Source organism: Gouania willdenowi, chromosome 17, assembly GCF_900634775.1.
Source record: "Gouania willdenowi chromosome 17, fGouWil2.1, whole genome shotgun sequence".
In the NCBI taxonomy this organism is placed as follows: Eukaryota; Metazoa; Chordata; class Actinopteri; order Blenniiformes; family Gobiesocidae; genus Gouania; species Gouania willdenowi.
In genome coordinates, this window is record NC_041060.1 from 23364973 (window position 1) to 23379972 (window position 15000).

General features: G+C 42.6%; 1 protein-coding gene across 2 annotated transcripts in view; it reads right to left on the reverse strand.

The window, feature by feature from the left end:
- Nucleotides 1-15000, reverse strand: part of agap3 (ArfGAP with GTPase domain, ankyrin repeat and PH domain 3) — a 129295-nt gene that overhangs the window by 89262 nt on the left and 25033 nt on the right. The window contains exon 1 of one of the 2 annotated variants that reach the window (XM_028472428.1): nt 425-2243. The exons of the other annotated variant lie outside the window; for it this stretch is intronic. Coding sequence (XP_028328229.1) covers nt 425-1985 — 1561 coding nt within the window. The 5' untranslated portion in view covers nt 1986-2243. Of the gene's footprint in view, nt 1-424; nt 2244-15000 lie in introns of those variants that run through there. 2 annotated transcript variants of the gene reach the window in all.

Here is a 15000-nt window from a genome sequence, read left to right on the forward strand (position 1 = left end):
GCCAAAGTGAGTCCTCAGAATAAAAACTGTTTTAATCACTGATATGCTTTGAAAGAAATGAAGGATAAAGAATATCAATTAAGTGTTATTTAAATGCTGTGGCTCGTGTTGTTGATATTTAAACACTGGATGTCTGTTGGACAGGAGGTGAAGTCAGTGAGTCTCAGTCAGACGCAGATCAAAGCTCCCACAGCTCTGTTTAAAAGCTTGAACCACAACATTAGATCCATCAGATGGCACCATCATTGGTTTTGTTTGAAATGGACAATCCCACTCCAGGATTCAGGTAAGACCTGAGTCAGCATTTCACGTTATCAGTGACACATCAAAGAGTACATGAACCCCTCTCTCCTTCTCTATGAACAGGCTGTGGAAGATATCAGCCTCCTGTCTGAAAACCAGGACCGTGAGGTGGTGCTCTTACCTTGCCCTCTGTGGGATGCTAATCCCGCTCGGATCTCCATTAGCGTAGGGTGGAACTGATTCTTTGGACCAGGATCAGACCTGGGGGCCTGCTGGGGGTCTTTCCTCCTGAAGCGGCTGGTGATGAGCTGCCAGATACTGGGCTCCCCCCCGGCAGCTTTGGCAGTGAGTTTAGGGGGGCACAGGGGGACCTCCATGACATTGACCTTCCCCCCACTGTAGTACTGAATGTACTGGACCCCCCCGGGCTCAGCTTTCTCACAGCGAGCCGGTAACGTCCGCCCGGTTAGGTACGAGAACGGCCGTGGATTTTCTGTTGGATACTCCGCAGCAGTGACCTTTGACACCCCCTCAGGGTCCACCTTGTCCCGGGGTCGAGTCCTTCGAATCCGCAGACTGAGGCTCCTACGTAAGGAGCTGAAGGTGCTCTTCGAGGTTTCTGACTTCTCTGACTTTGGAGACGTCCTGTCCCCGCTCCGGTCCCAAAGCGTTTTACCCAGCAGCCTCAGTCTGAACCCCCCTCTCAGGAAGCCCCCCTGGTTCCTCTGCCCGTCCACCTCGTCCTCAGCACCCACCTTTCTGAGCTCCAGCACGGTCATGCTGACAGGTCGGGGCCTCTGCTGCTTGGACCTTAGGGTCACCTTGTCCAGAACCGGGACCTGCTGTGGTCCAAGTCCGTCTACGGCCCTGAATTCTGACCTCCTGCTCCTGTACTGAGAACTACTCTCTGAGAACCTCCTGATGGGCTGTGCCAGATCAGTATCCAGACCAGTATCCAGACCAGTATCCAGACCAGTATTCAGACCAGTATCCAGACCAGTATCCAGACCGGTATCCAGACCGGTACCCAAACCAGGATCTGACATCATGCAGACGCTGATGGGCCTGCATGGGGAGGACGAACCATGCATCCGGGCGTAACACCCGTACACACTCAGGGCTCTGCGTCGGTGGTCAGCCTCGTCTTGGTATGGTCTCTGTAAGACGGCCCGAGGCAGTGAGCGGTGTCCAAGATCTAGTTCAGGGTACCCTAGACCAAACCTTGTGTTGGGGCAGTGGCGGAACACAGAAGTGTGAAAGTATGGGTCCTGACGCTCACTGTGTACTACATGCTGTGTCTCTCCACGTCTTAAAGAGGTCCAGACTCTTCCTTCTCGATCATAGTCTCCCTGATTTCTCCCTGATCCAATCTTTACACTCCTCCAGGCAGGTTCAGGTGGGGACCTCCTGAAGTGATCCTGTGAAAGTCTGCTAACGGGTTCATGTGGGGACCTACTTGGGAGTTCTTGAGAAAACCTGCTGACAGGTTCCTGGGAAGATCTGCTGACGGGTCTGTGTGGGGACCTCCTGATGGGTTCCTGTAGGAACCTGCTGTCAGGCTCTGGTGCACTTCTGCTGATGGGTTCCTGTAGAGGCCTCCTTCCTGGTGTGGGGCTCCGTTCCATTGACACCACAGTCATTGCAGCTTCTGGGGGCCCCGGTGGGCAGTGCAGGGTTCGAACAGCGGCGGCGCTCTTCGGGGTCCCCTCCACTCCACCGCCGCTGCTGCTCAGGAACAACATCGGAGCGATGCTGGTGTGAAAACCTCACACAGTCTGGATTCGTCAGCGAGCCATAATCCTTCACCACTGACACAAGATCAGACTTTAAACAAGTCTGAGCAGATTCTCTCCCTGTGCTGCATCCTGTGGAGGGTCACAACTCCACCCGCCAACACCACAGACTCTTTTAGAGTCAATACAAAGCAGATCCCAAGCAGGAAGCAGCCGAACAGCCACAGAGCAGAGATCTGAGCTCCACACGGACTAAAAGTGTCTGTTTAAACTCTGCTGCCTGCAGCACTTAGGGAGAACCACAAAACCAGGAGCGGATCCAATCCTGCAGTACTAGGTCACAGCAGGGCGAGGAGCTGAGTGCACAGCGCCACACTCAGGCCAACACACACTATTACACTTTATCATGTTCTCAAACTTTTCTGGCCCAAGTAACCCTTTCTCTCATTTCTGAATCCATGTACCAGAGGTGTAAAGAGTACTGATGTATGCTACACAAGTAGAAGTACTGTTGCTTGATTGAAATTGTACTCAAGGACAAGTAGAAGTAAGTCATACTCAAAATACTCAAGTACAAGTGAAAAGTAGCTCAACTAAATAGTACTCAAAATAAAAGTTTCTCGTTACTTTCACCCCCCACTTTCATACAGTAAACATCTCATCTACTGTATAAGGAAGAGATGAAATCTTGCACCATTAGAACTTAACTCATTTTCCACAATGTACAATTCTTTAAAAAATTAAATAAAACGACACCAATAATTATTATGTAATGTATAAAAAAATACAAAATAAATAAAACATAATCATTGAATAACTAATAAATGCTCTAAGAAAATAACCGTCATTCAATGCTGTTTTGGCGCCATGCATTACGTTTAATCTGAATGGTCGGCTATGATGTGATGCATTTGATTGTTGTCTGGTCATTTCATTTTTTTGTAGTTTCACAATGCCCGTTGATCATTTTAAACAAAAAATTATAATTTGCACATTAACGGTTGGATGTAGAAATGTAACAAATTACTTTACTTCTTTTAAAACGTACATAAGTACAAGTAAAATGAGTGATTTAGAAATATACTCAAAACAGTACAAGTACCCATAAAAGCAATTCAATTACAGTAACGTGAGTAATTGTAATCAGTTACTTTCACCTCTGCCAAGTACCCTCTGTGTTCGACTACAACATTTTGCTTAGAATACTGTGAAAAAACAACTATGGAATGAACAAGTGACAACACACATTTTAAAGAATCTCATTTTAGATTACATTTATTCCTCCCGAATACATGTATTCCTATGGTTTTCATAATTTCCAGTCATATCCTGCCTGATGTGGGACCCAGACTAACCCTTGTATTTTCAGTTTATGTTCTAATCAAGATTATTTTCATCATCATTATCATGATTATCCTTTTTAACTAAAAAATTAATATCAGAAGACAAAATATATTTAATGCTTTCATTTGTTAATGTTCCACTTTCTCTCTCTTTTGAGTACCCTCTGTAGTGCCACTGCGTACCCCCATGTGAAAAACACTTGTTTAGAGCAGACATGTCCAACTTTTATCACGACGGGGGGGCCACAAAATGTATCTGATCCGAGAGCCACATTATCAACATTCATGTCAGCTTTAGAACACCAACACTATATTCAAACACATTCCACCATCTACACATACAGTGGGGCAAAAAAGTATTTAGTCGGCCACCAATTGTGCAAGTTCTCCCACTTAAAAAGATGAGAGAGGCCTGTAATTTTCATCATAGGTACCTCAACTATGAGAGACAAAATGAAGAAAAAAAAAAAATCCAGAAAATCATATTGTAGGATTTTTAATGAATGAATTTGTAAATCCCTCGGTAAAATAAGTATTTGGTCACCTACAAACAAGCAAAACCTCCGCAAAGGTATTGAAGATGAAACGTGGTTTGGTCTTTCAGCACGACAATAATCCCAAACACACCGCCCGGGCAACGAAGGAGTGGCTTCGTAAGAAGCATTTCAAGGTCCTGGAGTGGCCTAGCCAGTCTCCAGATCTCAACCCTATAGAAAATCTTTGGAGGGAGTTGAAAGTCCGTGTTGCCCAGCGACAGCCCCAAAACATCACTGCTCTAGAGGAGATCTGCATAGAGGAATGGGCCAAAATACCAGCAACAGTGTGTGACTTAGAAAAAACTTTTGAGCTCTGTCGTTGCCAACAAAGAATACATTACAGTATTGAGATTTACGTTTGTTATTTTCCATTATAATTTGAAAATAAATTCATTAAAAATCCTACAATGTGATTTTCTGGGTTTTTTTGTTTAGTTGAGGTATACCTATGATGAAAATTACAGGCCTCTCTCATCTTTTTAAGTGGGAGAACTTGCACAATTGGTGGCTAACTAAATACTTTTTTGCACCACTGTAGCTCTAATGGGCTGCAATGGGTGAAGTCAGTCAGACAAAGTTGTGCCGGGTTGTAGCCAACCAACCACTTCTGAACCTCATTGTATAACCATTACACTGCTTACACGCCATTTACACTGATGTCCACCTCCTATTCATTCTCATTCCACTGTATTCCTGTATCATGTTTTTCTGCAGTCAGTGCCTTCTCCACGCCCTTCTCTCTCTGCTCTGTGTTGTGAATCTGATGATGACAGTTCCTGATCTGTGGTTCATGGCTCAACTAGTCTGGGACACTCTGATGGTCTATCTCTCTATCCTGTTACGTTCGTCCTCCTGTCCACTAACTTTTCTTATTATTAATTTTATATTTTGATAGGGCGTTGAGATGACTTTGTTGTAATTTGCACTATATAAATAAAGTTGAATTGAATTGAATTTAGAATACTGACCAATCTGAGCATTAATACAGGAAAGAACAAAGTGAGTTGCGTACTTCTGCAGTCCTTTATTGTTGTTTTTTTCTTGTGATTTTGTGTATTTTACTGTATTTGCATTTTTGTTGTCATTCTGTGTTTTTGTTGCCTTTATTTACTAAATTTTATTACTTACTAAACACACAGCAGATTGAAAACTCTACTATAGATGTCATTGCCTTCTTTCTGTGTGTTTGTGTGCTTTTTGTTTGTTATCTGTATATTGTGTTTTTAATTGTGGCCTCGTGCATGAAATGTGTTGTATAAATGAAGTTTGATTTGATTTATTGCCTATTTTTGTATTGTTTTATGTGTTCACAATCATTTTGTTGTTATGTTGTATATTTCACTGTTATTTTGTGTGTTGTTGGAGTCTTATTCTGTATTTTATGTAATTTTTTTTATCACTTTGTGTAATTTTGGAATACTTTTGTTTGTTTTTGTAGTTATTTGCGCAGTAAATTTCTCACATCTGTGGGCTAGCACTGGCCTGCCAGAGGATGCGATCTGGTCCCTTGACCCCATGTTTGACACCCCTGATCTAAACAGAGAGATGCCTGAGGAGGAGATAAACTATTTAAGGGAGGAAGTGGCTATTCACTCTAATCTGCTGTTTATTCTATCTTTCTGTAGCACTTTTAGCTCATTTGGGAGCTACGAAGGCTTCAAACCATATTTGAACTCAATGTCCTGGTTTTCCTACAAATATGTGAACACAACATTTTAAATTACTGTTACTATCAATTTTTGCCCTTTCTGAAAGCTAAAATGTTGTATGTTACAGCCAAGATTTTTTTTCAAACCTTACGAAGCACAGATGCTTACTTAGTTTAGTGTATATTTATTATTAAAACAGTAGTACTGAAATTGTGGGTCAGGGCCCAAACTTGGGTCGCACTGTCCGTGGGTCATGGGCAGAAAGCAGTGTTATATAAATACTTTCTAATGATATATTTCTTAAATCGTGTTTATACATTTTTAAATTGTACTTTGATTGAATGATGTGGAATTTGATTTTTAAAGTTTTTCTTTAGTATATTGCTTTTTTTTTGTTTTTTTTTCATAGATTCAGTAAAATGAATGCGGAATGGTGTTACTATTCGTGTTCTGTGTCCCTGGTTTTATATTCTGTAATTCTATAATTTTCATTTATTTGTTTCCTCTTTATGGTTAGTATGTACAGTATGTAGCTCATTATTTGAAGGTGAGGCTATAAGAATCACTGTATTATTATAAAGTCTTTTTAAGTGCATTTCCAGTACTTTTTGAGTATGACAATGGTTATTTCACTAAATTTGCACACATACAGGAATTATCTGTGTTTTTATATTCCCTATTTGTGCATCCAGTCCATATGTCTCCTTTGGTTTCAGACACAATAAATAAAACTGAAAGTCACGTGATAAAACCAGTGGAACCAGCATTCACAAGCAGTACAAACTCGATCCTTGTCCTGGATCGCTTGAACAACAGGATTGTTGCTACACAAAACCAGTGAGGTTGGTACTGGTCAGAAGTTTTACATATCAGCTCCAGTTACCACTCTGTCAACACTGGGGGGCGCTGATGCTCCTATAAACTGTGAAAACACATGATATTTTATATAATATGTTGAAGATTGATTTAGATTATTCTAATATTTTTCACATCAATTTACAACAACAAATCAATTAAACTGACAAAAAGTTTTACATTTTTTATTTTTATTAAACAAATTAAATATGAAATGGTCTCATAAGAAACAAAAAATTATGAAAAATATTTTTAAAAAAAACTCTAATTATAGAAATAATAACAGAAACGATTAATAATAAAACAATTCATATTTAACCTTAAATATGATTTTTTAAATAATATAATTTTATAATTTCATTTCATACCATAATTATATGTAAAGAAAATTGCACAATATTGCATATATTTTTAGAACAATTACAAGCTACAGTTTTTATAGTAGTTTGGTTTCAGTAAAAAGAGTGTGTATTGAGTTTTAATTTAATACATATTTGTTTAGCACTGTGGTGTGACTATATGTGATAATATAATGCAGACTTTCTTATTGTGTGAACTGTCAGAGAGACACAGCGCCCCCTCCACTGTGTGAGTAACTGCAGATGTATAACATTATATTTGTGCCACATTTCTTTAGCAGCTGACTAAGGCTGCGTGCGAATAGTCCCTCCTATTTCCTTTCCTATCCACTGTTCCTTCACCCCCGGAAGTGTTTAAGTGGTGGCTGTGATAAAGAGCATCCAAGTTCTCTTTAAGCCCAAGAAAAGAAGCTCAATGCTTCCATTTTTACCTCCTTTAGCCTAGGAAACACTGATGCATCTTTTACAGAAGGAGACGAGATAATGCTGACCCACAATTCCGTGCAGTGACAACATTTAAAGGGAACCGCACACCCGAGCGCTCACGGAAACTCACGATGACCGACAAGGGACGGAGTCGAAGATCATGTAAGTTACCAATGCAATAATATATTTTGAACACCTTTAAATCATCTAAAACCCATATCTTATAATATGTAAACTATGTTATCAGACCATACGTTCAGTCATATTATGTTTCAAATCATATTAGTGAGTGTGAGTAACCATTATCAACGTTCTTTTAGTTTCACTTTTGTTCCTCGTAGCCTCTTTTCCTTTGATTTACATTCAAACCTTGTGATTTTTTAGATTATGTCCATAGCTGTAAAAAGAATAGAGGACACGCGCTCACGGGAAAGTGAAGCTTTTTTTTTTTTAGAGCTCCCCCTGCTGACTGGCTGCAGAATAGGTCATAAACCCCGCCTACTGAATGATAACAGATGGGTTGTTGGTCAAACTGTAAAGTTAGAATACTCGTCACAATTTTGTTCCAAACCTAAACTCAGCTGTGATTATTTTATTAGTTATTATCACCCTACATTGTGTTCAAGTGCTCATTTCTCTGTGAAGTTTATTTTATTATTTGAGTAGCTCTCTTGTTAATAGCATAAGCAGTTACGTTGTGAAGGAAAGTCGAGACGCCATTAAACTTTTCCGTTCAGTTTTTTCGTCTTTTTTGAGCTACTAGGACTAGTATTAACCTTTATGATCTGATCATCTGAACAAGATTTTGGTTGAATTTCCAGTGGGAAACTTAAGTACGTGGCGTAGCTGGGCAGTACGCTAAATGGGAGGGGCGTGTTACCAGGGCTCCTCCCACCGGATCCTACTGTGCAGACTCTAAATTACGTCAAATTAGCAAGATGGAAGCGCCCCTAAGCGCCGTATTTTGGCTTCAAGAACGTTGAGTGGGAACAGCTACAGTACACGCCCACTGATTATACCAGGGGAAAGTGTTATAAATGTGGTTTTAATCTATTTTTGGAAATTTGTAGTTTTTTCACCACACAGACGTCTCTAACCTTCACGGCCGTCAGATTTTTACATGACCTACTGGAAGTGCGTCTGTTTTTCAAAACAAACGTAATGGCCATTTCCTTACTCCTCCCCTAACACCTTTCTTTAATCCAGAGAGTTATGGAAAAGTGGATAGGAGAGGGGATGGGAGGGACTATTGGGACGCAGCCAACGTGTAAAAGGTCGAGGGAGGAAGAGGATTGTGGCACAATTGTGGCAGCATACAGCAGTGAGGCGTTGATGGAGGCTGCAGTGGCAATGCTGATGCTGATGCTGAGCGTAGGCGGGGAGCTCGTTAAAATTCAACTGCACAGCCCGAGCGTCACAGCTTCACTGCAGAGAAAATGAGACGTTGGAGGACGTCCGTGGGAGGCTGAGAACAAACTGCAGACTGAGACTCGGGCTGTCAGAGCAGCTCAGTGTGTGTGTGTGTGTGTGTGTGTGTGTGTTATGTAACTGAAGAAGCACGAGATTCTTCATGCAGTTTCATGACATCGCCGTGTGGATAAACTGGAGGATGTGACTTCTCCAGTTGGTTGCATGGTGAAGTTTGCTGTTGCACAGTGTAATGCAGAGCACGGTGAGACTGCAGGGATGTTCAGTCAGCGGGTAGAACATCAAGTGCGATACTGACGAGTAGCAAGAAACGCCAAAAGTTTGGAGATATCGTTAGATGCTGTAACTCTGTGTAGATATAGTGTTATTGTGTACGTGAATAGAGCTTTAGATATAAGGCACACATGGGCAACATATGGCCCTTGGCAGAATTGTTAAGAGGACCCCAAATGAAATCCATGAAAATAAACCTAAAAAATACACAAAACTGCAATAAAGATATACAAAATGACTCCAAAAGCACATAAAATGACAGAAAATACACAAAATGACTCCAAAACAACAACAAAAACACAAAAAATACACCAGGAAATACACATAACAACAAGAATACACAAAGCACACAAGGCAGCAACAACAAAAAAACACACAAAATGACCAAAAAATACACAAAATGACTAGAAATACACAGGAGTTCCTGCAATAATTTGTAAGGGTGTCATGATCCAATACTGATATCGGATATTGGCCCAATATTAGCAAAAAAAACAAAAAAACTAGTATCGGATTATATGGGTCGGCATCTAAAATCTCAGATAATATATATATACAGTATATATTGTTTTTATTGGATTTATTGAGGTTATTTTTCAGTGTCTTCTAATATATTTTTGCATTTATTTTATTCAATCGTAGAATATTATTAAATTTAATGTTAAAATGTATGCAACTCCAAACCCATTAGTTAATAATGAATGGGTCAGTTTTTCTCATGCCTACGTTTACTGATCACATTCTGTGAAAAGAACATGTGCAATATCTGCTGCTCATATTTAAATTTTTTTGCAAATGAGTTCTACTGCAAACCTCAGGTCCGACATGGAGATTAAAATAACTGGTATCTATTGGTTGAGTTCTGACGTCTCTGGCTCACTTTGATCTTAAATATATCAGGAACCTTGCCTACGGACAACCCTACAGTTGTGTAAAGTCTACTGGGACCAGTGGTTTATTGGTTGAATCAAACAGGACTCAAAAGTTGAAGGATACCGGCCTGTAAGGACTACAAAGTAGGATGAGACTGGACAAAAAAAAGACTACAAATAAGGAGGAGACCAAACAATACAGATATGGAGGGGACATGACTACATAAATAGACACTGGACTACAAAGGAGGACTACATGAATAAAAGCCTGATCGGACTGAAGTGTATGTTTTGCTGTCGTCGTTTGTTTGGAACTAAAGTAAATTCACTGACATGCTTTTATTGTGAAGGTGTGGATGACTAGCTGGGGGTTTGTATGGCTGCTGCTTGTCCTGATGGAGAAACTGCAGGTGATCTCCTCACCTCCGCCCACACAGCAGCTCCACGGAGATGACCTGAGCTCCCAGCTACAGCTGCTCCTTCCTCCCACTCCGTTACATAAGCAACCAATCAGTGCAGAGCTCCAGGAGGAGAGACACTCAGGAAGACCCCTCACTGACGTACACGCACACGCACACACACACACACAGCCATTTATACTCAGGCGTCTCCATGGGAGCCCTTCTCTCTGAGGTCACATGACTCTTTTGTTAACACATGGTGTGCAGCCCGCGGTCACACATCTGTGTGACCGGACGTCTCACCAGCGACCTGATTGGCTGTTAGATGTAATTCCAGTCCCTCTTCCAATATCAGATTCCGGCTTCAGTGAGGAATCAGAGTGCATTATGGGAAATTAGTGTATGACTGTTTACAGAGAAGACTGTTTGCTGCCGTGATGTGTAAACTCATGTCAGCGGAGACGAAGCAGCTGCTGGATTTCAGTTCATCGCCAGCATTCCTAATGAGTACGAGTGTCCCTGGCATACTACGACTGAATATCATCCCAGGAATTAAACAACTTGCAGGGAAAATGCTCCAACGCACCCTGGTGGGAGGATCTCTCTGACACAGTGAGCACTGCACTAAGGACGTGCTCACATCCTCTATTTTAACCTCTGCTGAGGAAAACATGTTATCTTATGTATGAAGATGTAGATATGTATAAAACGTTAACCATGTTCTCCAGAGGTGAAGACCATGCAGTGCGCCCCCATCTGCTCCTGCACACCACAGCCAGCAGCTCAGTGTTCCCACGGACTGGGATACAGAGATTACATAAGCAGCTCATCAGCAGGCGGCCCACGCAGCCAAACATCCCACTGTTCATCAGCCTCTACGCCTCCACAACATAGTGGAGGTGATTTCCTGTTTGCAGCAGAGCAGCCTCCGAGATCCACGTTAGAGGCCTCCATCTGCAGCCCCCTCACTCTACTGCCTCCCCCAAACTCCCACACACTGGGACATCTGCATTTACCTGCCTTTCATTGCTGGATTACAGATGCCGAAGTCAGCTGCACGCTGCCCCCTAGTGGTGTTAGTGAGTATTAATAAGGACACAATAATTATTAGTCCTTAAACATATTGGCCTATAATGGCCTATTTCTTTGTGTTATTGCCTGATAAGACAAGGTGAATCAACCAGTGGACAAGGGAACATAGCCCCACCCATTTGACCCTGCTCAGCCAGCGTTGCTACATGCTAAGCTAACCAAAACATGTATAGAGTTCCTTCCCAGTCTCAGAGGGAGACAGCACATTTACTGTCTGCAATACGTGGAACACAAACATTAATCTTTAAAGAATAACTAAAAATGTAAAATGTCAGAGTGACTGCCCTCTAAAGGTGTGTTCACACTGAACACGACTGAAGCAACTGAAGTGACTAGATTACATTCAAAATCAATGTAAATGACGTGACCTAAAGCGACCTCCTTTCAAGCGACCCGACTTGCGCGATTCCGGCGACTATGTCCTGCGCTACTTAGTCGCTCAAAGTTAAAAAATGTGAACTTTTCAAACGACTTCAAGCGACAACGCTGCACGCCGCAATGCCGGCCCCGAGGCGCACCGACCGAGCCTACCAGAGCGCCCCAGGTCACCTTTTTATTTTGACGCCGCCAGCGCAATGCGCCTTAGTTATTGCTAAAGTCAGCCCCTCCCCACACCAAGGGCCCAGCCACACCGCCACACCGGCATGCGCAGACCAGAAAATGGCCTTTAACTGCCAGTGAAAACTTTGACGAGTACATGAAGGTAATCGGTGTGGGCTTCGCAACCCGTCAAATGGGCATGGTGGCCAAACCCAACCTGATAATCAGCGTAGGTGATGATCAGGTGATTACCACGAAGTCAGAGAGTACTTTCAAGAACAAAGATTCATTTCACGCTGGACAGGGACCACCTTCAATTTGTCAAATGGCAAACTGGTGCAAGAGCAGGTGTGGGAGGGAAAGAAAACCACTCGAGAACAAGACATTGAAGATGGAAACTGAATGGCTAAATGCTTCAAGGATGATGTTGTTGCAGTGAGGACTTATGAGAGGACTTCTTAACTTGGAAAGAAAAGAAACTGAAACTGAGCTAATGCCAAACGAATCAATAAAGTCCATCTGCGAGCTTACAAAAAAAAAAAAAAAATTAAAGCGGTTAACTTCTTGAATAAGCCTAAATTCTGGGTGAACTCATCTTTTAGTGACCCCGTAAGTTGATCATTTAAACCGTAAAAGCGGTGCTGTCTATGATATGTGCTGTAAGCGTATGGCCGGAGAAGAGTGATCAGCCCTCTCAGTGCAGCAGCCCTCGCTCTCCCCCATTACCGGCTCCGCCGACACACACTGTTCCCTGGTCATCACGTCACTGGAGAGATGAAGTGATGGAGCGACCAAAAAGCACCACTATGTTCAGGCGTGAGTGAAGTGACTGCAGTCGCTTCAGTCTCGTTCGATGTGAAATCACCTTTAGGATTGAACGCCGGCTATTCCAATTAAATTTTGCTATTGGTTGGACCGTCGTGCGTCACAACTGTCACTGTTGGCCCCACCTCTCCTATAAAAGCTGGGAGGAGGGACTAGTGGGGTTGGGTGTGCGTAAGTGAGCTTCACGTTGGGATTCTGTGTGTATTGTAGTAGTTGCGCACAGCTCAGCACTGGACGTGTCTTATCTGCTTCAGGAGTGACGCCCATAATCAAGGCATTTTTTTGGAATTTCCCCGCTAGTGGCAGGTCAGCAGAAAGCAGGCGTTTAGTTACTCTTCAAGTTTCCTTATCCGTCACCTGGAGAAGATGTTTGGAAGGAATATGAAACGGTTGGACAAAACAAATGATCTTATATTGACTATTACTGTGGTTAGGAGAGGAGAGGAGGAGAAAGTGACACAGCTGCTCCGGTGAGTCAGTGTTTGAAGCAGCAGCAGCAGCTGGCTTACTCTAATGAAATCTGTGTCTACAGACACGCCTACAGATAGCCATGTACTGTATATGCATAAGTAGGCCCCAAAACAGCCCGTTTTTAGAAATGCTCAGAAAGTCACTTTTCAGAAGGCTAAAACTCTGGAAAATAGGTGAGTTTGAGAAAATAAACCTCAAATACTATGTTGTTGGGGTTCTTAGAACAAATGGAGATGGATGAAAAATAGCATAATTAGTCCCCTTTAATGGATTATGTGGTTTTAGTTTCTTGATCTGCTTGGTTAATGAACAATCCGTGTTAAATAGTTGTCTTTATAACGAATTAAAACTCACAGAATCCTCTGAGTCCTCTGAGAGGCTGTTGCTAAGTACACAAGCTACGTAGAGTCAACAAACTCATAAACACGGTGAATTTAATGGATTCTAATAAATCTAATCACTGATCGAATCCCAGAAACACCATTGAGCACAGGAAACAATCAGGACTTAAACGATCTGGGTTAGGGATGCTGGGTAGCACACTCCCTGGTAACAGAATGATCCGGTTGATGGATCCAGGTTGGCCTGCTGGCTTATTGCACAACCAGTGACTGAAGTGACTCAAATGATTAAAAAAACCAGGAGGGGGTAGCTCACAACATCTAGAGAAGGAAATCAGTCAAGCTAATCTTGAGCCCATGCGGGATGTAACTGGAATAGCTGTTTCACCAAAGTGAAAACACGTCCATTACCAGGCTATAGAGCAGGCCCTTGTCTTTAACTAATGCACTTAATTTCAATTTTTTTGGTTTAAAGTCAGAATCCGGGAGAAAGTTGTGTTGTTTTTTTATCAGTTATCAGCCAATGAAAGTAGAAAACTATTCATTTTCTTTTTAGAATAAAGCCCCATCTGTGCATTATTCTATGTTACTTTTATCAGAATATTCAGAAATAAGACAAATTAAATGATTAACTGAGGTTGACATGTATGTCAGTTGATTGACCTCTAACATCAGGAGAGAGTCGGAGCTTAGTGGCCGTCAGCAGCTTAAACAGCAGGAGCAGCTCTCAGCTCAGAGGTCAGCCTGCTGCTCTCTGATTGGACGCTTCCCTGTTGCTTAAACACTCTTCTCATTTCTCAGCAGATGGACCAGACTACAGCCTCCGTGCGGTTGGTTGCCACTTGTCAATCGCCTGCCTCCGCTCTCACCGGCCCACAAAGCCCCTGTCGACTCCCCGCCCACTGCACAGGCAACACAGTCGCCATGGCAACCCCACAGGCCTGGCAACTGTTTAAGTGCGTAGGCAAAAGTGGGATTGCATTTTTTTTACCTGCACGCAGCTTATCCCACTCCTCCATTCACACACACGCACACACACACACACACACACGCACACAAAGAGCTTTTAGCCCACTTTGTATTTGTGTAATCCTCTTATTTTTTCAAACACATCAACAAATGCTTAGTGGCCAAAAAACATCTGCTGGGACCAACGCACACAAACACAACATAACCCACACCACCACAATATAAAAGGGTCATATGAGTGCCACCATATGCCCTCGTATCAGACCGCTCAGGCTGTCGCAGATAGCTACTTTAACAGCAAGCAGCTTTAAGAGGAAGCTACGAGGATGAGGATGCTACAGCCTCCCTCTGAAGCGGCATGAGCACCCGCTTTACGAAGAAGCACAACAAGGCGTGAGCAGAGGCTTCATACGTGTGGTTTTGCGGTAGTGACAAGGGTCGGTGTTCATGCAGCTTCTCGGCCGCAGCATGCTGTAGAAGCTAGCATGTAGCTGAGCCGTGCTCACATTACTCTGTGACCCCGCCTCGCACCCCACTTTTTTCTCTGAAACAAACTGGTTGAAACAGGATGTTGCGATGACGCGAGCAAAACTGTGACCAGCGTGTCTGCAGTGTGGACATATTGTAACATCTGAGCACTGAAG